Source organism: Schistocerca americana, chromosome 2 (genome assembly GCF_021461395.2).
Source record: "Schistocerca americana isolate TAMUIC-IGC-003095 chromosome 2, iqSchAmer2.1, whole genome shotgun sequence".
NCBI classification, from domain to species: Eukaryota; Metazoa; Arthropoda; class Insecta; order Orthoptera; family Acrididae; genus Schistocerca; species Schistocerca americana.
The window spans coordinates 748,062,013-748,085,082 of NC_060120.1; the positions used below are offsets into that span (position 1 = coordinate 748,062,013).

General features: G+C 41.9%; 1 protein-coding gene across 2 annotated transcripts in view; it reads left to right on the forward strand.

Annotated features, from left to right (window-relative positions):
- The first annotated feature begins 4,204 nt into the window (after positions 1-4,204).
- Positions 4,205-23,070, forward strand: part of LOC124596294 (ribonuclease P protein subunit p30) — an 85,417-nt gene continuing 66,551 nt past the window's right edge. For both annotated transcript variants that reach the window (XM_047135388.1, XM_047135389.1), the window contains exon 1: positions 4,205-4,394. In XM_047135388.1, coding sequence (XP_046991344.1) covers positions 4,301-4,394 — 94 coding nt within the window. In that variant the 5' untranslated portion in view covers positions 4,205-4,300. The remainder of the gene's footprint in view (positions 4,395-23,070) is intronic.

The following is a 23,070-nucleotide window of genomic DNA, read 5'->3' on the forward strand; positions in this document are numbered from 1 at the left end:
TGCTCGGCCACCATTGACCAGACGTTTTCAGTTGGTGAGAGATCTGGAGAATGTGCTGGCCAGGGCATGTGTCGAACATTTTCTGTATCCAGAAAGGTCCGTACAGGACCTGCAACATGCGGTTGTGCATTATCCTGCTGAAATGTAGGGTTTCGCAGGGAACAGATGAAGGGTAGAGCCACGGGTCATAACACATCTCAAATGTAATGTCCACTGTTCAAAGTGCCATCAATGTGAACAAGGGGTGACCGAGACGTGTAACCAATGGCACACCATACCATCACACCGGGTGATACGCCAGTATGGCTATGACAAATACACGCTTCCAATGTGCGTTCACCGTGATGTTGTCAAACACAGATGTGACCTTCATGTTGCTGCAAACAGAACCTGGGTTCATTTGAAAAAATGATGTTTTGCCATTCATGCACCCAGGTTCGTCGTTGAGTACACCATCGCAGGCGCTCCTGTCTGTGATGCAGCATCAAGGGGAACCACAGCCATGGTCTCCAAGCCGATAGTCCATGCTACTGCAAACGTCATTGAACTGTTCATGCAGATGGTTGTTGTCTTGCAAACGTCCCCATCTGTTGACTCAGGAATCGAGATGTGGCTGCACAATCCGTTACAGCCACGTGGATAAGATGCCTGTCATCTCCACTGCTAGCGATATGAGGCCATTGGGATCCAGCATGACGTTCTGTATTACCCTCCTGAATCCACCGATTCCATATTCTGCTAACAGTCATTGGATCTCAACCAAAGGAGCAATGTTGCGATACGATAAACCACAATCGCGATAAGCTACAATCCGACCTTTATCAAAGTCGGAAACATGATGGTACGCATTTCTCCTCCTTACATGAAGCATCACAATAACGTTTCACCAGGCAACGCCGGTCAACTGCTGTTAGTGTATGAGAAATCGGTTGGAAACTTTCCTCATGTCAGCATGTTGTAGGTGTTGCCACCAGCCCTGAAAAGCTAATCATTTGCATATCACAGCATCTTTTTCCTATCGGTTAAATTTCGCGTCTGTAGCGCGTCATCTTCGTGGTATAGCAATTTTAATGGCCAGTAGTGTAGTATCACAGTGATGGCTTGGGGCGCCACACTGAGAGAGGCAGAAAGACCACCCAAGTTCAAGACTTGTATAGAGTGTATATCACAGTTAGTAGCGAAACTGACTTGGGAGAAAGTGTGCAATGGAGGGGGAAGGGGGGGGGGGGGCAAATAACAATTCGCTTGTGTGGGAAAATGTTCTCGAACTGACCCTGCATCAGTGGCCACTGAAGCATGACCAGAGATTACGTTAATGATGGACTTGTGCCACTGGCAGTCCCTACTACAGGGCTCTGAAACTGCTAGGCCTGTGGAGGGGACTATATAGACCAGTAGGATGTTAGACTTGCTACACAAAAAGAAAAGTAGTATACTATCCACTGAAAATGCTCAGGGCCTCATGTTCGATAATCGTATACTTGCAGGAAAGTTACCGAGTTGCATGGTGTGCTGTCGTGCGCGTGTGTGTGTGTGTGTGTGTGTGTGTGTGTGTGTGTGTGTGTTTGGAAGTGAGGAGGTGTCATCCATGATGGAAGGAAAATATGGATTGGGAAGAAAATGGGAAAAAAAGTAAATGTTAGTAGGTGAAGAAAGAACCTGGAGAGAATGGAAAGCAGCAACCATAGCAAAACCCCTAGGAAGAATACATCAGCTCCCCTGCTTGTACATGGAAATTGCTGGGATGTACAGGATGGGACAAATAGAGGACGTTGTACCTTGGACCATTAAATTATATTTTTAAATAAAACACAAATATACAGTTTTTATTACATCAATACCATACATTTTATTAGTGTATAGTATAATACATCATGACACTCTTTATGCATCACTTTACATCATACATTGTGGTGAAGTCTACAGGGAAATACAACCATGAACTTTGCCTATGGGATGCTCCAACAGAGGAAGCTTTACGAAGCTTCAGTACAACATGTTCCATAGGTACAAGGTGTCCGGTCTTGGCATAGAGAATTTATTGCTTTTCCCAATTATCTTTAGTTACTGAACTTCATACTCATTACCAATGACTTTTGATACATAGTATGAAATATTCTTTTTTCCAGCAAGACAGGTCACACCATATTCTCCTTCTTTCAGCTCTGTTCCAATTTCAAAATCATCAATTTCGTTTTCGAGGAACTGTGATCTTAATATTTCCAGATCATCACCACTTGTATTGTTCAAATTTATTTCACAATTTTCGTCTTCAGAGGAAGGGTCTGGAAATTCCAGACAACGTGTGACTGGGAATTTATTCTTCTTCTTGTCTTTTTTCTTGTTTTCAATTTCATTTCTCTCTGGTGTATCCGTTAGGATTCTAGTCTTTCCAGCACTTTGTCCACAAGTTATCTTCCGTGGTCCTGCTTTGGGATATAGACGCAACATTTCTGATGATATATGATTATCTTCTGTCAACTGTGCTCCCAGTTGAGAGAGCAGTGTGGACAATTTCTTCAATTTCCTTTGGTTCATCAGACTCATAAGGTCTATCGGTAACATTTGCATTCAGGAATTCAAAGTCACCAAAAATATTCTCATCTACTAGACAAATTTCAGTAATCTTAAAGCCCTTTTCAGTATTTTCCTTGGTGAACGCTATCAATGCCTGAGATATCATAAACTGACGCTGGTTTCCCAGGATTAGTCAACATCCATCCATTCATGGCAGTGTTGTAGAAAGCTTTAGATGGTCCAAACACTGTGCAGTCAAATGGTTGCAGTTTGTGCGATGTATGCGAAGGCAAAGTTAATAAAACTACACCACTAGTCCTGCATAGATCAATTGCGTTCAAAGATATGTGAGACTCGTGGTTGTCCAGGACCAGTTCTGTGACAGTTGGCTTCTCACATGATATAAAATGGTTTAAAAAATCTAGAAAGAGTTCTTCATTTGACCACCTTGATGGATTTGCTCGTCCGATAGTTCCAGCTGGGGATCCGAATAACCTGTGGTCCTTAAAGTGCACACACGGGAATATTAGCAACGGTGGAACACGATTTCCTATGGCACTGACAGCAACTATCATCGTAATATTCACTCCTCTCTCTCCAGAAGTCATGCTACCAATCTGCTTGGTGCCTTTCTCACAATAACTTTTGGTGGAATTAGAGTTGAATTTCCAGTTTGATCAAGATTTTAAATTTTGCTTGGTGGAAAATGAGTCCTTGACATAACAGTTAAAAAATTCAGAAACATTTGCATAACTGAAGACCTTAGTTCGAGACAAGCTTGTTGCTGCTGGTTTTCTTAACGAAAGGGAATGAAACCTCTAAACCACATTAAACCTCCTGATTTGTTTTTATCCCATGCATCTGGAATACTTACATCATTGGCTACAGCATTATCATAAGCAAGTTTCAATGCTTTCCTTTTGTCAGTCCATAATTCAGTCTTGCTGCTTGCTTGAAGTATTCCACTGGTTCCATTTCTTGTTGTTCTGAAAACACTATTTTTTACATCGTTTCTGGATACAAATTCAAATCTGTCTTCTTCATTGCCCAGCATAGTTAAAAAATGTCTTGTCAAGGCAGTTCTTGAATGTCCACACTTCTTTGCTGCAGATCTAACCTTAGTTTTATTGGATAAAACATACTTTACAGCGTGAGAGAGTGCATCACTGTCCACCTTTTTCCTGGTTTTTCGAGTTTTATTGGTGGCATTTTCCTATAAATAAAGTAAACAAATAGGAGATCGAAACAAAAATATTTAAAACATCATGTTGTACCTTGGGCCATGGACCAACGTACAACAGGTGCTGTGGCCCATGGTACAAAAACCAGCATCTTGCTGACCAGGATCCTTTGCTGTGTTTCTCTGCACCCTGGAACTCTGTTCTCAGTGCCACTCTTATTTGCCCCACCCTGTATTTTCAATTTCCAATTACAAGCAATTCATCCTAGACGCAAGACGCACTAGTTCAACAATCTACCGCCATGAACAAGACTGTAGAGTGTAGCGTGTCATCACAGCCGTGAGGAAATAGAATGTACTGTACAAGGAACAGTAATCTCTATATATAAGCGTGATAGCGGCAAAAAATGTTTATCTGCTATTTGGCTAAGAAATAGTTACAAGTGATGATATCATGACTTGCATAGGCTGTGTTGCATAGAGCAGCGAGATCTTTGTGCGTAGTGTTGGCAACACCGTTTGGGAGCGATATTCTGTTTGTATACAGTCACCATGTGTCACATGTGCTTGGTGAATATACAGCCGTGAATAAAGAAGACAAAAATGAACAACTACAAAGCATTCTATGATTTAAATATCGCCATAAACGAACAAGAGGTGACAAGATTACGTGACATCTGCGATACACTTGTGACTTGTAAGTTTACTTCTTATAAATTATAACATGTAAACAAATGTTGTCCAGTTGATAATCTGTTTCAGACAATACTGTGTTTGTAATTTGACGTACTTTTTTTAGACGGTTGCTTGAAACAGAATACTCATCCCGTTTCCTAAGGAGAACAGGTTAGTCCTGTCTTAGCTTGGCTAAAACAAAACCCGAGATGCCCATTGCTGCACCTAGCGCGAGTTCTAGTAGGGCCCAAACGAGAATAATGATAATAATAAACCAAAAGAATGTTGGCGTTAGCTGACTTTATAGTACATATGTAACAGTCAGTTCTGCTAAATAGAAAAAAAGTCCTGTTTCAGTATGGGTTTAGCGAAAACACATCGTGCATTATAGCTATACACAGCTGGCTAAATCAAATTAGCAGGAGGCCATCGGTATTTCCTACTGCAGAGAATTGCTTGGGCTTAAGGTCTAGACATAGTTTCAGTGTGTCTTCTTTTCTCTAATGCAGAAGCAGAGTGTTGCTTCTAGCAAAACCACAATGAAACAGTCAAATACCGAATGAATCACAAGTTTCAAAAGTGTGCAATAACGATTTCGCATTAAGACTCTACTGTATTACTTTAACGTAATTAATAATTCATATGTATGAAAGTCGTAATTAGAAATTGTATACTATGATGAAATTCTGAACGTCCATTTGTGTCGGTTTCAGAGGTTTATTATTTCAGGCATGATGAAAATACAGTACTCAGCAAAACTGTTTTCATTGTAAATCTCACGTAATAGTTGTATGTTTTGTGGTTAAAAGAGTATCTTGGCAATTTCATCAGGAGAAGGTCATAATAACTGGAACCAAGGGATGTATTTCCTGTCATGCAATTTACTGTGGTTTACAGAGTATGGTAGTAGATGTAGGAGGAGCAAAAATGAATGTGTTTTTCTTGTCCTTGTGGTGGTCTTCAGCCCGAAGACTTGTTTGATGCAGGTCTCCTCAGTAGTCTGTCTTCTGCAAGCACCTTCATTTCTACATAACTAATGCAGCCTACATCTGCTTGAACCTTCTTGCTGTATTCAAGAATTGGTTTTTCGCTAGAGGAGGAGATGGACAGAGAGAAGGGGGCATAGAGAAAAATGACAGTGAGAGAGAGGATCGAAGACGAGATGGACAGTGAGTGGGAGGAGGGAAGGAGGTGGACAGAGAAACGGGGAAAGAGGAAATTGACAGAGAGAGAGGGTGGAAGTGGAGATGAACAGAAAGGGGGTGGGGTATGAACATGGTCATAGAGAGGGATGAAGTGAATATGCTTGTAGACAGCAGGGAGATGGTCGTTTAGAGGGAAAAGTGGTGATAGAGAGATGGGGGAGGAGGAGATGTCTGTAATACATGTATTATTGTAAGAAGCTATGATTCAATGGTGACTGATGTTAGTATTGAATCCATAATTTTTGGGGTTCATAGACTTACTGGTGACAGTCACAGTGATGTTTCAGTACAAGATTTGACAGTGACATATCGGCATAACTGTGTAATATGTGAAGGAATTTCTACCAGTTTCACTTACTGTTGGGAAAAATTTACTATGACGGTAGCACCTCTATAGCTTCCTATGCTGAGGGTTTGGAGTGAAAAGGCATAACATAAAACCATAACTCAGGAATGTCTGAACCAGTTTCCCCAAATTTTGTGTATACACAGGACATTATTTGCATAAAAACTCTGTGGGAGTAAGATGGTCCTACCACAACCAGGGGTGGATGTGACATGTGGGAATGTCTAAAAACTACCTGCTAGTATTTTGTTCCTTGGAATTAGTTGACTCGGAACACATTGAAAGTATGAAGTTCAATCTGTCTCTCATTTGTGTTGTTCAGTACAGCAACCACATCATATGGTGGAGCCAAAGATCCTGTTGCATGGTTCAATACCACAAATGCATTTAATGTCCTCTCTAGAGTTGCTTGATATACAACAGCGGAGAATCTGGCAGTTGCCAGTGATAGTCTTTTTTTCTCAAAACTACAATCAGTTGCTAGCAGAATTACAAGTATCCTCAGAATTCAGATGTAACTAAAGGGTTAATTTTTGCTAAATGTATAACGATGCAAGTACCTTCTGCATGATGCGTCACTGTCAGGTAACATAGCTTGGTGAAACTTGGACCATACATAGAAAAAACTGCTATGGTATAGAACAGAAGGTAACTGATGGAATACGCTATGAGATGAATGGAAATGACACTTCTATGCAGAGGCAATAATTATACTGAAGTTTCCACAATTTATTATGGGCCCCTGAATTCTACAAAAGATGAGATAGGATGTGTCATCATGATGGATAGCAGCGCGTGCTCTGCGACATGCTTACTACGAGATTGTGGTAGGGTGTTTAATTCCTACACCAACAGAGTTGAGTACTGCTGAATGTTTGTCTTTGTTTGTGGACATGCTGCAATATTATGTCTCCCCAACGTGTCCCACAAGTGCTCAATGAGATTTAAGTCTGGGGGATGGGCAGGCCAGTCCGTTTGTTGAATATCCTCTTCTTCTAAGAACGTCTCCACCTGCACAGTTCAATGTGATCAGACATTGTCTTCCATAAAAATGAAGTTGGGGCCAAATACACTCTTGCCTGTGCACATGGGAAGGAGTACAGTGTCACACTAATGTTGACTGGTGAGTGTACCGTGTTCAGAGATTTGGAGGGCAGTATGCCCTTGCAATTTTTATTTTGTGAAGATCCATTCAAAGACTGCAATTTTGCAGGTTTTACCAAGCTTCTCTTGAGCTGTATTATCTGACAGTAATGAGCAGAGAGACCAAGATCTTTTATAAAAACTATACACTTTTCCTCCATCAATACCTGTAATTACATGGTATAAGGTTGATGCCCCCCCCCCATGAACCATGGACCTTGCCGTTGGTGGGGAGGCTTGCGTGCCTCAGCGATACAGATAGCCGTACCGTAGGTGCAACCACAACGGAGGGGTATCTGTTGAGAGGCCAGACAAACGTGTGGTTCCTGAAGAGGGGCAGCAGCCTTTTCAGTAGTTGCAAGGGCAACAGTCTGGATGATTGACTGATCTGGCCTTGTAACAATAACCAAAACGGCCTTGCTGTGCTGGTACTGCGAACGGCTGAAAGCAAGGGGAAACTACAGCCGTAATTTTTCCCGAGGGCATGCAGCTTTACTGTATGATTACATGATGATGGCGTCCTCTTGGGTAAAATATCCCGGAGGTAAAATAGTCCCCCATTCGGATCTCCGGGCGGGGACTACTCAAGAGGATGTCGTTATCAGGAGAAAGAAAACTGGCGTTCTACGGATCGGAGCGTGGAATGTCAGATCCCTTAATCAGGCAGGTAGGTTAGAAAATTTAAAAAGGGAAATGGATAGGTTGAAGTTAGATATAGTGGGAATTAGTGAAGTTCGGTGGCAGGAGGAACAAGACTTCTGGTCAGGTGACTACAGGGTTATAAACACAAAATCAAATAGGGGTAATGCAGGAGTAGGTTTAATAATGAATAGGAAAATAGGAATGCGGGTAAGCTACTACAAGCAGCATAGTGAACGCATTATTGTGGCCAAGATAGATACGAAGCCCACGCCTACTACAGCAGTACAAGTTTATATGCCAACTAGCTCTGCAGATGACGAAGAAATTGAAGAAATGTATGATGAAATAAAAGAAATTATTCAGATTGTGAAGGGAGACGAAAATTTAATAGTCATGGGTGACTGGAATTCGAGTGTAGGAAAAGGGAGAGAAGGAAACGTAGTAGGTGAATATGGATTGGGGGACAGAAATGAAAGAGGAAGCCGCCTGGTCGAATTTTGCACAGAGCACAACATAATCATAACTAACACTTGGTTTAAGAATCATGAAAGAAGGTTGTATACATGGAAGAACCCTGGAGATACTAAAAGGTATCAGATAGATTATATAATGGTAAGACAGAGATTTAGGAACCAGGTTTTAAATTGTAAGACATTTCCAGGGGCAGATGTGGACTCTGACCACAATCTATTGGTTATGACTTGTAGATTAAAACTGAAGAAACTGCAAAAAGGTGGGAATTTAAGGAGATGGGACCTGGATAAACTAAAAGAACCAGAGGTTGTACAGAGATTCAGGGAGAGCATAAGGGAGCAATTGACAGGAATGGGGGAAAGAAATATAGTAGAAGAAGAATGGGTAGCTTTGAGGGATGAAGTAGTGAAGGCAGCAGAGGATCAAGTAGGTAAAAAGACTAGGGCTAGTAGCAATCCTTGGGTAACAGAAGAAATATTGAATTTAATTGATGAAAGGAGAAAATATAAAAATGCAGTAAGTGAAACAGGCAAAAAGGAATACAAACGTCTCAAAAATGAGATCGACAGGAAGTGCAAAATGGCTAAGCAGGGATGGCTAGAGGACAAATGTAAGGATGTAGAGGCCTATCTCACTAGGGGTAAGATAGATACCGCCTACAGGAAAATTAAAGAGACCTTTGGAGATAAGAGAACGACTTGTATGAATATCAAGAGCTCAGATGGAAACCCAGTTCTAAGCAAAGAAGGGAAAGCAGAAAGGTGGAAGGAGTATATAGAGGGTCTATACAAGGGCGATGTACTTGAGGACAATATTATGGAAATGGAAGAGGATGTAGATGAAGATGAAATGGGAGATATGATACTGCGTGAAGAGTTTGACAGAGCACTGAAAGACCTGAGTCGAAACAAGGCCCCCGGAGTAGACAATATTCCATTGGAACTACTGACGGCCGTAGGAGAGCCAGTCCTGACAAAACTCTACCATCTGGTGAGCAAGATGTATGAAACAGGCGAAATACCCTCAGACTTCAAGAAGAATATAATAATTCCAATCCCAAAGAAAGCAGGTGTTGACAGATGTGAAAATTACCGAACTATCAGCTTAATAAGCCACAGCTGCAAAATACTAACACGAATTCTTTACAGGCGAATGGAAAAACTAGTAGAAGCCAACCTCGGGGAAGATCACTTTGGATTCCGTAGAAACACTGGAACACGTGAGGCAATACTGACCTTACGACTTATCTTAGAAGAAAGATTAAGGAAAGGCAAACCTAAGTTTCTAGCATTTGTAGACTTAGAGAAAGCTTTTGACAATGTTGACTGGAATACTCTCTTTCAAATTCTAAAGGTGGCAGGGGTAAAATACAGGGAGCAAAAGGCTATTTACAATTTGTACAGAAACCAGATGGCAGTTATAAGAGTCGAGGGACATGAAAGGGAAGCAGTGGTTGGGAAGGGAGTAAGACAGGGTTGTAGCCTCTCCCCGATGTTATTCAATCTGTATATTGAGCAAGCAGTAAAGGAAACAAAAGAAAAATTCGGAGTAGGTATTAAAATTCATGGAGAAGAAATAAAAACTTTGAGGTTCGCCGATGACATTGTAATTCTGTCAGAGACAGCAAAGGACTTGGAAGAGCAGTTGAATGGAATGGACAGTGTCTTGAAAGGAGGATATAAGATGAACATCAACAAAAGCAAAACAAGGATAATGGAATGTAGTTTAATTAAGTCGGGTGATGCTGAGGGAATTAGATTAGGAAATGAGGCACTTAAAGTAGTAAAGGAGTTTTGCTATTTGGGGAGCAAAATAACTGATGATGGTCGAAGTAGAGAGGATATAAAATGTAGGCTGGCAATGGCAAGGAAAGCGTTTCTGAAGAAGAGAAATTTGTTAACATCCAGTATTGATTTAAGTGTCAGGAAGTCATTTCTGAAAGTATTCGTATGGAGTGTAGCCATGTATGGAAGTGAAACATGGACGATAAATAGTTTGGACAAGAAGAGAATAGAAGCTTTCGAAATGTGGTGCTACAGAAGAATGCTGAAGATTAGATGGGTAGATCACATAACTAATGAGGAAGTATTGAATAGGATTGGGGAGAAGAGAAGTTTGTGGCACAACTTGACCAGAAGAAGGGATCGGTTGGTAGGACATGTTCTGAGGCATCAAGGGATCACCAATTTAGTATTGGAGGGCAGCGTGGAGGGTAAAAATCGTAGAGGGAGACCAAGAGATGAATACACTAAGCAGATTCAGAAGGATGTAGGTTGCAGTAGGTACTGGGAGATGAAAAAGCTTGCACAGGATAGAGTAGCATGGAGAGCTGCATCAAACCAGTCTCAGGACTGAAGACCACAACAACAACAACAAGGTTGATGCTGAACTTTATGATACTGTATTCATACCATTCCAAAAATGTTTAGAATGTTTAGGAACTTATAACTAATTTCACCCTCAATGCTGATATTGATATTCATTTCCAAGATTTAAGTTAAGTTGTTGCAGAAAGTGTTCATATTACCACTAGGTGAATGTACACACACAAAATGATTAACTTTTTAAGGATGCCTAGCTCATTAATTGAACGGCTGATAGCGCAAAATGTTTATCAGCACAAATTGCTATCAGAATTTCTTTAGCATTAAAATATGTGCCGCTTTTGATGTAAATACACGATCCCTCACCTTTCAACTTAGTCTTGCAGTAGCATCTTGCTGTTTCATAGAAGGACAAGACTGTGTACAGTATTTCAGTGTCTCTTGCTTCAGTGCTGCCTAATATATACTACTATGCTGTTCAGAGACTATTATTCAGTTTCAGGCTAGTGTACTTTATTTTTAATAGACAGCATATTTTGATGGAGAATAGGTAATTTACTTATTTACTATGGTGGCCACACAAACTGCAGTCAGTCTTTGGTCTTGCCAATCAGTCTTTTCCATTTCTTCGGTCATGTATTCTTCTACAGCTAGTCCCATCATACTCATATCCTGTGTAATCCTATCAATCTATCTTGCCCTGGTCTGTTACCTTTGATTTTCTCTTCCACCATCTGCCTGGTGATTTGGCCTTCTCGCTGAATTATGTGGCCCTATCATTTCAGTCTCCTCTCAGTAATCACTGCAACAATATCCAGTGATTTATACAACTCCTGTAGGTCACTGTTTTTGCTTTTTCTCTGGTTGTCTGTATCCTTTACTGGTCCAAAAATATATGTCTGAGCAGCAATCTCAGATATCAACAATTGTTATTCTTTGTTCTGGGTCGGAGTCCAGGTCTCTCCTGCATTTAGGACCACAGGTCGTATTACAGTCCTGTGCATCCTAATCTTTGTGGACCTCAGTGTAATCAAAGACTTCAATAACTTTCTGAGTGTAAATATTGACCTACTTAATGGTTGAGTTCTTACCATTATTTCCTGGTCTGTCTTATTCCTTCAACTTTGTATTGCCCAAGAGATTAGAACTCTTTCACACTTTAAGAGACTTTATCATCCACATCTGAAGCTTTGTTATTGTTTTCTCTGCTTGCTGTGAGGTATTGAATCTTATCCATATTCATCTTCATGTCTGCTCCATTGCCTCTTCCATGAACACTCTTACCATCTGAACCAGATCTTGCTCATTCTGTGCTATTAATATTACATGATTCACGTAGGTTGAACTTCTCAAACAGCTTTTCATTCACTTTCAGTATGCATGTTGTCTCTTGAACACAAGCTTGTGCTAGTTTCATTAGTTATCTTGGAACTTGCACCTTTTTCAGCTTTTGCTATATTGCTTGCGTGCTTTTTGGAAGTCCACAAAGAGGCAGTGAATATCTGTGCAAAATTCCCGGCTCATTGATAACACTTGCCTCATTATATGCAGTTGCTCAATGTTTGACTTTTCCTTCTGTAAACCTTGCTTTTTGGAATTCAAATATATCCTCAACTATGGTGTTAGCTATCCTAACAGCAGCAGTATCTTATAAGCTGTACATAGGAAGTAAATTCATCTGAAGTTGTTGCATTCCTGCAGAATAGATAATTATGAGTGAATTTTTGTTGTTTTTGGCTGTGTGATTTCTGTTTCTCTCATAACTGGCGAGTGTGCACTCCAGTGTGGTACATATACATCTACATACACACTCCGTAAGCCACCGTATTTCATACTCCCACAATATCTTGAGGCACCTCTCCCCAATTCTGGTAGCTGGAACCTGTTACCTCTTAAATATGGCAAACAACGTGAATCTAAGCAATAAACAGTCAGATGCATATTTCCTCTGGTAGACAGTGAGTGTACTACTGGAATGGTGTAGTTTTATGCTGAGATAAAAATGAGCACTAGAATTCTTCTAAAAATTAATCATTAATATTAATTAACTGAACAAAACACTTCTTTCCTTGTTTCATAAAACTTTATTGTTTTGTATAACCTAGATTTCTGGTTTTAAATCCATTTTACAGTACAAAAATGTTACCAAAGCTGGTAACAAACAAAGATAAAAACCTGTCAACTTCTTAATTTATCACTTCTAGTTTTAAACCATAAAAGTTATCTCTGTAATATGTACAGTTTAAATACAAATAAGAAAATACACAGTAAATGCAACTGTCATGAATGAGCACCGGTGACTATGCAGACACATGGGCAGAAGCAGTCTAGTAACAGGCAAGTCTATCATAACAATCACTGAGCAGTCATAATCGACAAGTACAGCATTCAAAGAATGCGAATGATGCAAGAGAGTCCAGGCCACATTGCTGGCTTGCAGTTGTCCCCACTCAGCCAACGGTAGTGCTAGGAATTAGTGAAGCAGATGCTCTAATTTCATGTAATGGTTATTGTGTATGTGGACACACTGTCACAACTCTCCACCCTTAGGAGAACTGGCACCACAGTTATCAGTGGAAAAAAGTGGGAGGCCAAACAGATGGGGCTTACACCACAGATGCACTACCATTGAAAGTTGAGAGTAGGCTCAATGTGGCTGGTGGCCACATCTTGAGATCAACCCTACAGCTCCTCAAATGATGGCACCTCATACCACCTGGCTCCTGGAATGAAGAGATGCTTATGAGTGGACTGCCCACCAGCGTCTGCTGTGGCTGTGGGTGTGATGGGTTAGTGCCCACCGAGGGCACTGCCCTCAGAGGGTTCACTGCTCTGTGATGGTTTTGTGCTTGGCTACCATGGGGCTCCAGTCTTTGCAGCATCTTTTCCCTTCCGTGCTGCATGTCTAGCCTTTGCTATTCCCTTTCCCCTCCCTTGGGGAACCTGTCTGGGATGTTTATGGAAGTGTGTTCTGCATATTCAGTCGCCAATATCAGAACAGTCTCTCCACTGTCTTTCGTTCCTTCTTTCTTTTTTTCCTTCCCCTTTCCTATTCTTACTCTGCATTGGCGTTTGAGGTTCCTCTTTTTCTTCTTCCTCCCTGGTCGCTCCTGAAGGGCAGCCCCTGTGTCTGACGTGTAGCAGGTGACTGAGTAACACGTAATTCCCAGCCCTGGGTTGACAGGTAGGATTCGCACGTATCCCCTGGTAAAGGCCAGGCTGAGAGAGGGGTGATTGCCTGAGCTGCTACCTTCCTAAATTGCCGATTCTTCCCTTTGTCAGGTGTTTGGGATGTGTGACCTGAGGTGCGAACAATCACTAAGGTGGTTGAGCATCCTTATGAAGGTGACCACCAGTTGGAAGGAGTGTACCATTGGAGATGCTAGCAGTCGCAGGGGATTTTCTCACAATGAGCCAATCATCTTTTTCACCGTCAGTGTCTACCAAACGTAACCGGAAGGAAGCTAACTATTCGAAGACCCTCCCAGCTGCACCATGGTTCCTTGTGCTTTCACACACTGAAGACAGTCAATTCTTTGCTACGATAAATCTGTTATTATACAGAAAGGTGTTGATGCAATGGCTGGCCCTGTGAAATCCTGCTGTCATTAATGAAATGGCACTTTGCTCTTGGAGACTACGTCTGATTCTCAAGCACAACTACTTGCAGCTTTCCACATCCGCAGCTATTCTGTTAGTGTCAAGGCCCATTGCACGCTGAATTCTTCCCGTGGTGTTATTTACACTAGGCTGCTTGGTGGTCTGACTGAGGCAGAAATCCAAATGTACCTCTCTGATCAGGGTGCCATTGCAGTCCATTGAGTGCCATTGCAGTCCATCGGGTGATGAAAAAAGTAGATGCATCCTTAATGCTGACATGCCCTCTTTTTCTCACTTTTCATAGAGTAGTGCTTCCATTAAAGATCAAAGCAAGCCATGAAGTTATTGCAGTATGACCGTAACTTCCGAAACCAATGCACCGCTACTAGTGTCATGAGGGTGATTGTCTGCCTCCTCCTCCCCGCTGTATCAACTGCAACAGCGACTGTGCTGCCGCCTCCTGAGATTGTCCTGTGTATCTGGATGAGCAGGATATACAAGAGATCTGGGTGAAGCAAAAAGTACCTTACCCAGTCAGTCGCATTTTGTTGGCTGATCTCAAACCCTGCATTTTACCATCTGGTGCCTACAGTACTGTTATTGCTTGCTGCATATTGCTCCACAAATGACATGGCCACGCAGACGTGCGACCTCAAATTTAGCACTGCAGTTGTGAAATCACCCAGTGTCGTGGTAGCATCCCGGTCTCCCCCTCCAACTGTGCAACAAGCCACAAACTTTCACCTCACGGGGTGAAGTCACCTGCTTCACAACCGGTAGGCTGGAAAGGACAGAAGAAATACTCCCGCAAAGACTTTCTACGTCCCTCCAGCCAACAAACATTTGAGTCTTCCTCCGCCAACTGGAAAGGCTCAAAGAAGTTCAACAAAGGCAAACGGTCTTTTCCTTCACTGACTCGGAGATCCTCTTTGACAGTGTTGCCACCTGATACCCTTGCCCAGCCGTCCTCTGTGTCACCGGCGTGCACCACCAACCATTTCATTCTTTCTTTATTTTATTTACACATCAAGTTCCGTAGGACCAAATTGAGGAGCAAATCTCCAAGACTATGGAATGTGTCAGTACATGAAATTACAAGATAAAAGTAATAACAGATAAAAATAAAACGTTTATGAACCTGTGAAAAGTTAAGCCATAAGTTTACGTAAATGCAATCAACAATACAACAAGAATCACCTTAATTTTTCAAGCAACTCCTCGACAGAATAGAAGAAATGATGCATGAGGAAACTCTTCTGTTTCAATTTGGAAGCACATGGATTGCTGCTAATATTTATGAATTCTAGTGGTAGCTTATTGAAAATGGATGCAGCAGTATACTCCCACACCTTTCTGCACAAGAGTTAAGGAAGTGCAATTCAAATGCAGGTTTGATTTCTGCTGAGTATTAACTGAGTGAAAGCTGAATATTCTTTGGAATAAGCTAATATTGTTAACAAGAAATGAGAGTAAGGAGTTTATATATTGAGAGGACAATGTCAAAATACCCAGACTCGTGAACAGGGGTTGACAATAGGTTCGTGAACTTACACCACCTATTCCCTGAACCGCCTGTTTCTGAGCCAAAAATATCCTTACAGAATGGGAAGAGTTACCCCAAAATATAATACCATATGACATAAGCAAATGAAAATAAGCAAAATAGACTAATTTTCGCGTTGAACGATCACTCACTTCTGATATCGTTTGAATAGTAAAAATGGCAGCATTACTTTGAACATGATCCTGAATGTGGGTTTTCCATGACAGCTTACAATCTGAACACCTAGAAATTTTAACTATTCAGTTTTACTAATCATATGCCCATTCTCAAGTCTCACAATTTACTAACCACTGCACCACCTTGGCTCTGTGCAGTGGCCCATGTTCACCTTGGACTTCATTTGCTTCCTAAAAACACAACTCCAGCCTCACTCTATTGCCATAAGTTCCTCAACCTTTGCATGGAACTTTGCTGTAGTATCTTTGTGTACACTGATGGCTGTCAGGCTGATTGTGGTGTCTGGTGTGCCTTCGTCATTGGTACCAACGTTTTTCGATATCGGCTTCCAGACCACTGCTCAGTATTTACAGCAGAGCTCTTCAACCTGTATCAGGCCACACAGTACATCCGGTGACCCAGGCTTTTCGCTTGCGTTATCTGCTCTGGCTCTCTCAGTGGCACCGAGCGAGGTGGCGCAGTGGTTAGACACTGGACTCGCGTTTGGGAGGATGACGGTTCAATCCCGCGTCCGACCATCTTGATTTAGGTTTTCCATGATTTTCCTAAATCACTCCAGGCAAATGCCGGGATGGTTCCTCTGAAAGGGCACGGCCGACTTCCTTCCCCATCCTTTCCTAATCCGATGAGACCGATGACCTTGCTTTCTGGTTCCCTCCCCAAACAACCCTCTCTCAGTGGCCTTCAGAGCCTCAGTGTACTGTATGTTGTTCATCCATCAGTGCAATGCATCCAGGAGAGCTGTTGCTTGCTCACTTTCGAAGGAGCCGTTATGATGTTTATGTGGGTTCTTGTTCATGACAGTCTGATGGGAAACGAGGCTGCTGGCACTGTTCCCAATACTGCAGTCCTCGGCCTGCTAGTTCTTCCATTCCTTCCAATGATTTCTGTGTTGCCACTGTCAACAGATAGTGTCACCTTGGCATCACCACTCGTCCTCCATTCATGGGAACAAGCTCCAGGCTATTAAACCTCTTAACATCAGCTTGGACAACTTCCTCTTGCGCCCTCTCACTGCAAGGTCCATTTTAGCTAGGTTGCGTATCGGGCACTGTCTTTGTAGCCATCCCCATTTCTTAACTGGTGCCCCCTCTACATTATGTGCTCATTACCCTCTACCTCTGACGGTTTGCCATTTCCTGACAAAAACAGCTTTTTTTAACCACTTGTGTTCACATTTATGTTTGCCGTCTGATTATTGGCTGTTTGAGTGAACGACAAACGGGTTGTCAACCACGTTTTACTTTTTATTTGTAGTAACAATGTGGCGAAGGACATTTAATCTTTGTGGCATATTTGATGGACCTTTCTCCAGTCACTGTTTATAGCTGTCTTTCCTTCCGTCAATTGGTGTTCGTGTGTAGTCTTTTTTAACTCCTGGTTTTCTTTGTGTTTTGTGGTTCTGACATGGCCTCATCTGACCCTAGTTGTTTTTACGTCCTAAAACAAAACAAAACCAAAGGCACTGCTGGATCTGATGGTGGGAGAGTGACTCGCTACTGGTGTCCAAAGTGAACTTCGCTGCTGCACCTCACTCGCACCATCGACCTTCCAGGCTGCCAATTGAGGCTGCCTGGGGTCTATTGTGAAAGGCATAAGTGCACATCGGCATGGGGCTGCATTGTCCAGGGCTTTTGCCACGCAGCAGTGCGGTCTTGTAGGTGCTGACAAGCAGAGTCATTACTGGGTCTACTGACGAATCTGCCAAGCACTTTATTTAACTGCATTTAAAGGTGCACACAATACTCTCTGCCTCATCGTTTGATTGTGCATGAAGTGGTGTGGACATGCAATACCATTTCTGGCACAGAAATCTTGAAACAATGCTGATGTGAACTGTGGCTATTTGAGACACAGTCATCTGGGGCAACCTTTCAGTCACAAAGACGTGGGTGAGACCCTACACTGTAGCTATCATGGTGGAGAAACAAATCTGCACAGTGTATGGATAATTGGACAATGTATCGACCACCATCAACCACGTGGTGACAGAAGGGTCTCGCAAAGCCAACGTGAATTTGGTTCCACTGCTGATGTTGTGTGGACCATAGAGGAAAAGTTCGTGGTGGCGCCACCTGCTGTTCAGCACACTATTTGTTCTCGCAGATGATCCTCTCAATAGCTCAGTTGATGCCAGACCAATAGACAAAATGCAGTACGAGAACCTTCATCTGGGTCATGACCTAGTGGCCATGGTGTAAGAGAACAAGGATACGACCCTGCAGGACTGAAAGCTTGATGACCTGCGGTTCATCCAAATTGGTGCCAAGGAGGAGAGTGTTGTTGACTACTGCCAGCCGATGACAGAGGAGAAAATAAGTACAGAACAGACCTGGCTCATTTGCAGGCAGGCACATGGGACAACCATTGCACATGAAATCGACCATCTGTTGCAGCTCAGGATCTTGCTGAGTGGCCTGCACAGTGCAATGGACCATCATTAGAAGTATATGCACTGTGTGCTGTAAGTGAGCATTGATATAGAGATTGACAATTTCAGCTTTGGTGATGGCTGGGTCAGATCCCATGAGTAGGTGTGTCAGCGCAGCATACTGTGCTATGGATCTCTCATAGTGCTATGCACTCACTCAGAAACAAAGCCCAACGCTGGAGATGTTGCATGATCCTGTCGGAAAGTCGTGAAGGGGGCCCAGACAGTGCCACAGATGGCCTATGGTTGGTGTGAGAATAATTGTGTACAGTGGCTCTCAGTGTTTTGGAGGCACACTCAAGAAATTGCTCAGAGCCATCAGTATTTGTGAGCTAATGCCACTTCACCCTTTATTGGCAAGTATTCGTTGCTGGGATGAGTGTCAACCTGGTGTAAAGGTGCCAAGTCATGGCAGCGACTTTGTGTGGGTGAATGCTCTGTCACAGGCTGCTAACAAAATGAAAGGAACATCATTTTTTCACAACTTGTTCAACCGATAATTATGTCTGCCTTATTAGTGAGAAATTTTGAATAATATATTATTCTGTCCTGAAATTAACAAACTTTCTTTATGTTCTGCTGTTCCTATGTAGTGCTTTGTAGGTTTCACACTGTTCTTCAAAAGAAGATGTCTCAAATATATAATTTCTGTCTAAAAATCTTTAATTTTCTCAGATTGCACTTCGCCTTTGCAATTTAGTGAAGGGAATGTAGAGGTTAACTAGATGTTCCTGCCATGAGGAATCTGTGACACTGATATCAACAAGATAGTTTGCACATCATGGAAAACCTCACATTAACTGGTCTAAAAATCTCAAAAAAATGGTGGGAGTGCTTACAATGTCGAACAGCAGGTGCATAAAATGGTACAACCCAAAGGGATTGTTAATGGCTACAATTTGTTGAGATGGAGACCCCAGCTGAAGCTGCAGGTACAGTTCTGCTGAGTAAATTTTAGGAAACACTCGTTGCCCACCAGTTGTTTGAGTATTTCTCCCAGACAGAGAATGGGTTTTTTATCATCTACAGATGTTAGTGGTGGACTTAAAATCCCTGCAGAAATTAATGCACTGTAGACTTTCAGATAACTACCAGAGGCATAGCCCACTGGCTGGAGGGAATAGGTTCAGTGATAGCCGGATCATACTACCTGACCAATTCCTTCTTAACTGCCAGTGGCAGAGCAAATGGAATTTGCCAAGCTTACAAAATTTGGGAACGACCATTGGTTTAAGGGTGATGTGCTCCTTATAGTCTTTTGCAGCACAAAATCACAGTGAAAAAGATGACCAAACTCATGGTGGTGGTTGTTGTAATGCCTGGAATGAGAGGGAGTCAGATAGGAGATGCGCTGCATCCTGAATTTGAAAACAAAGTGCTTTGAACACATTGCGACCAAAAATGTTTGTGGTGTCGCACTTTTGACAGGCAAAAATGTGACTGCCCCCTTTTGAAATGCTGATACTTAACACACATTTTGAAGTGGCCATGAATAGAAATTGGCTGATCACCATGACCAACCAAATGGCAGTTGGTGGAGGAAAGAGAAGGGTGACCCCAGCAGTGGTAGTTTTCAAGATTGATGAGATACACACAGGCCTTGGTATCAATCTGGAAATGGAATGGCTATTGCTGAAATTGCAGTTTAATTTAAATCTTGCTGGAAATGCTGAGGCCTCCTGGCTGAGCATCTGCATTACACTATGAACCTCTAGGAAATTTGCATCCAAGGACTGGCCACACAGGTAGTCATGACAGAGACACCGCATGGCCTTATTTATGGCAGGCTGTGCAGTGTGCACATTTATGTGACTATGGGTGTGTGCTTGGAAGCAATCAAGACATGAGGGGGAACTGTGGTGGAAAGAGCCATATTCGAAGGGTGAATGATGTGACCATGAAGAAAATGAAGAGAGTGTCAGTGGATTATACCATTGCTACAGATCCCAATGCCCCACCACTACTCCCACTACATCCTAAAGCTGTTCAGTCACAGCCTGTGACACTGAATGATAGTCAGGACCTCCTTGACTGTGGCATCTTCAAATGCAATGCCTCCTGAGGCACCTCTCTGTCCAGAGCCGAATAGACAGCAACATTGTGAATCAGAGAGCTTGCATAGAACTGATGACAATGAGCACAGATAAACTTTCATTTCTGACTTAGCTCTCGGAGGTCGGCTACCCATACCTGACACGATTGACCAGGTTTCTGTCGTTGGTGAACATCTCTGTAGGAAATCACAGCATGGTTTTGCTTAAGATAATAGTCATTGAGAAACTTGTGCATTTGAGAAAATGACAATGTTACAGGGTCCTTTAACAGAAAAAGTTTCAGAAGAAAATGAACATTTTGGGCTCGATCCAAGACAAGAAAAAGCATTTTTATAAAGTCAGGTCCACTACCAGAAATGCTGCATAATTCTGCTGCAACCACAGTAAGTACATGTCCCCCTCTTCCTTCATCTCTTGGAACAGTGGAAAATCTGGGAGTGCAGGTTGGTGTGCCACGAGTGTGTGCAGAAGATCACAGTACCCTGTGAAGTCATAAACAACTTATGAAGAAGTCTGATTGCTGTTGTTGCATTTCGAGCTGCTGCTGCTGCTGTTGTAACAACGGAATCAACACCAGATCCATTGCGCTTGCAGAACAAAAAAGGAAACAGATTGATCTTGCCAAAAGCTGTAGAAATCTACAGTTTTACTGCAAATAAAAGCACTCAGTAAATATAATTGTTGTGTTCAAACACTGGCGGTGACACAGACAGGTGGACAGAAACAACTGGAAAAGGCCAAATCCAGTAACAAGCAAATCTGTCATAACAATCGATTAACAGTTCTAACCTTAAAGTGCAACCTTCATGGAGCGTGAATGATGGAAGAGACTGCGGGCCATGCTGCTAACATGCAGCTGTCCCCACTTGTTCTGCAGTGATGCTGGCAGCAAGGAAAGTAGGAGCTCTCATTTCGTTCTCTCACCAATGGCATCAAATGTGAACACTGAAAGTGATGTGGTGCTGGTTAAGTGAACATGTCATCACACTCTCTGTTGGCTATTTTGACACAGTTACATTTGTATAGTAATATCTTATGACATCCATTAGGGTAATATTATTCCAACTACAACTAAACATACATTGCAATAACACTAAGAACACAAAACCCCATATTTGCGTGATTACCTGTTTATGAATCAAGGCACCAAGGTTCCACTCCTACATAGAAGGTGCAACATAATCTAAAAGGGGTAAATAATTGAGCTGAGTCTACTGATTCAGTAGTAAATGTGAGGATGAACATACCTGTTTTTAATTTCTGATATTTCTCGTTGAGTGTGCTTTGCACCCTTTCCCTTTGTGTGACTTGTACTTCAATTACATAAATTACATATTTGTAATCATGGTGTAAGCAGTGTTCAGAAAAGGATGAATCTGCCTTCTTTAATCTCCATTGTGTATTGTGTTCTTTGAGCCTAGTAGAGATTGACCACTCAGTCTGACTTCTATAACAGGTTTGCCACTCCTGGCATATGATCTTATACATCTCACTTGATGACAAGGTGTTTCTCTTTTGAACTGAAGAAACATCTACCTGTGTCCGTGGGACAGAAATTTTACCTATGAAAGGCAAATTGCATAATTCAGAGAACATAATTGAAGCTGAATGTCAAAGACACTAGATCCTTTGCTGCACATTGCTTAAATCATGAAGACAATTATGTAACAGATGTAGAGGGGAAGCTCACTCACTTAGAAAGAAAAAAAAGATAAGTGCATCCCCACATTTACTACTGAATGAGCATACTCAGTTTAATTATCCCTGTGCTAATAACTCCATTGTATTGTATGTTTAGTCTTAATGACAGTAAATATTATTCCAATGGATGTCATAAGGCTTTAAAACGCAAATGTAACTCTGACAAATGGTCAGTAGAGATAACTTTTACAGTTTACCTTGAAAAGCAATAGTCTGAGAAGTGATGTGTTTATCTTCACTTAGTTGACATCTTTGGGAACAGTTTTGTACTGGAAAGTGGGCTTACAATCCGAAACCAAAGTCATACGAAGATAATAAAGTTTTGTGAACCAGGGAAAAAGTGTTTCATGTAGTTAATACAAAATACACTGTCTCTCCATGAACTCATGTTAAATCAGTTTAAAAATTCAACAATAGTTGTGACATGACTGTACTTCTCATAGTACCTCAAAACCATGTGCTAACTGATGGAAACGCCTCTCTGTTGTCCTTTCCTTATAGTCAGATCATGGCATATGCACAGAGGCAAATACGGGGGAAGGGTAAGGAGAGCTGTGGTGCTACAGTCCACCTCTCCCAATGTCCGCAAGTTACATCTGTGTCTTTTTAACATAAATAAAAAAAATTCTTTTTTGCAGCATAGCTTCCAGGCTTCACAGTCTCGATAATTTTCTCACTGTTGTAGTTGTTATTGTAATAGATTAAGAAAATGCCTTCATTTACTTACGAGAATTTGGAAATGATACAAAAGCTCTATGACCCCCCGCCCCCTGCCCCCCCCCCCACCCCCCCTGTCCTTCCATATACACAATAAAGTTCGAGATTTGATTCTATATATTGTGTAAGTCCTAACAAAACCAGCTTGCATATACTGCTGTATTGAGATAAACAAATCACAACTAATTGTTGATTTGTTTTAGCAACCATTCCCTCGACTGTTGTTTTGATTATGGAATGACATGACAAACCCAAGTTTTGCTTAAGAACTTGTCTCCCTTATCACTGTCTCGGGTAAGAAATGTTAAGGCACTCCCAAG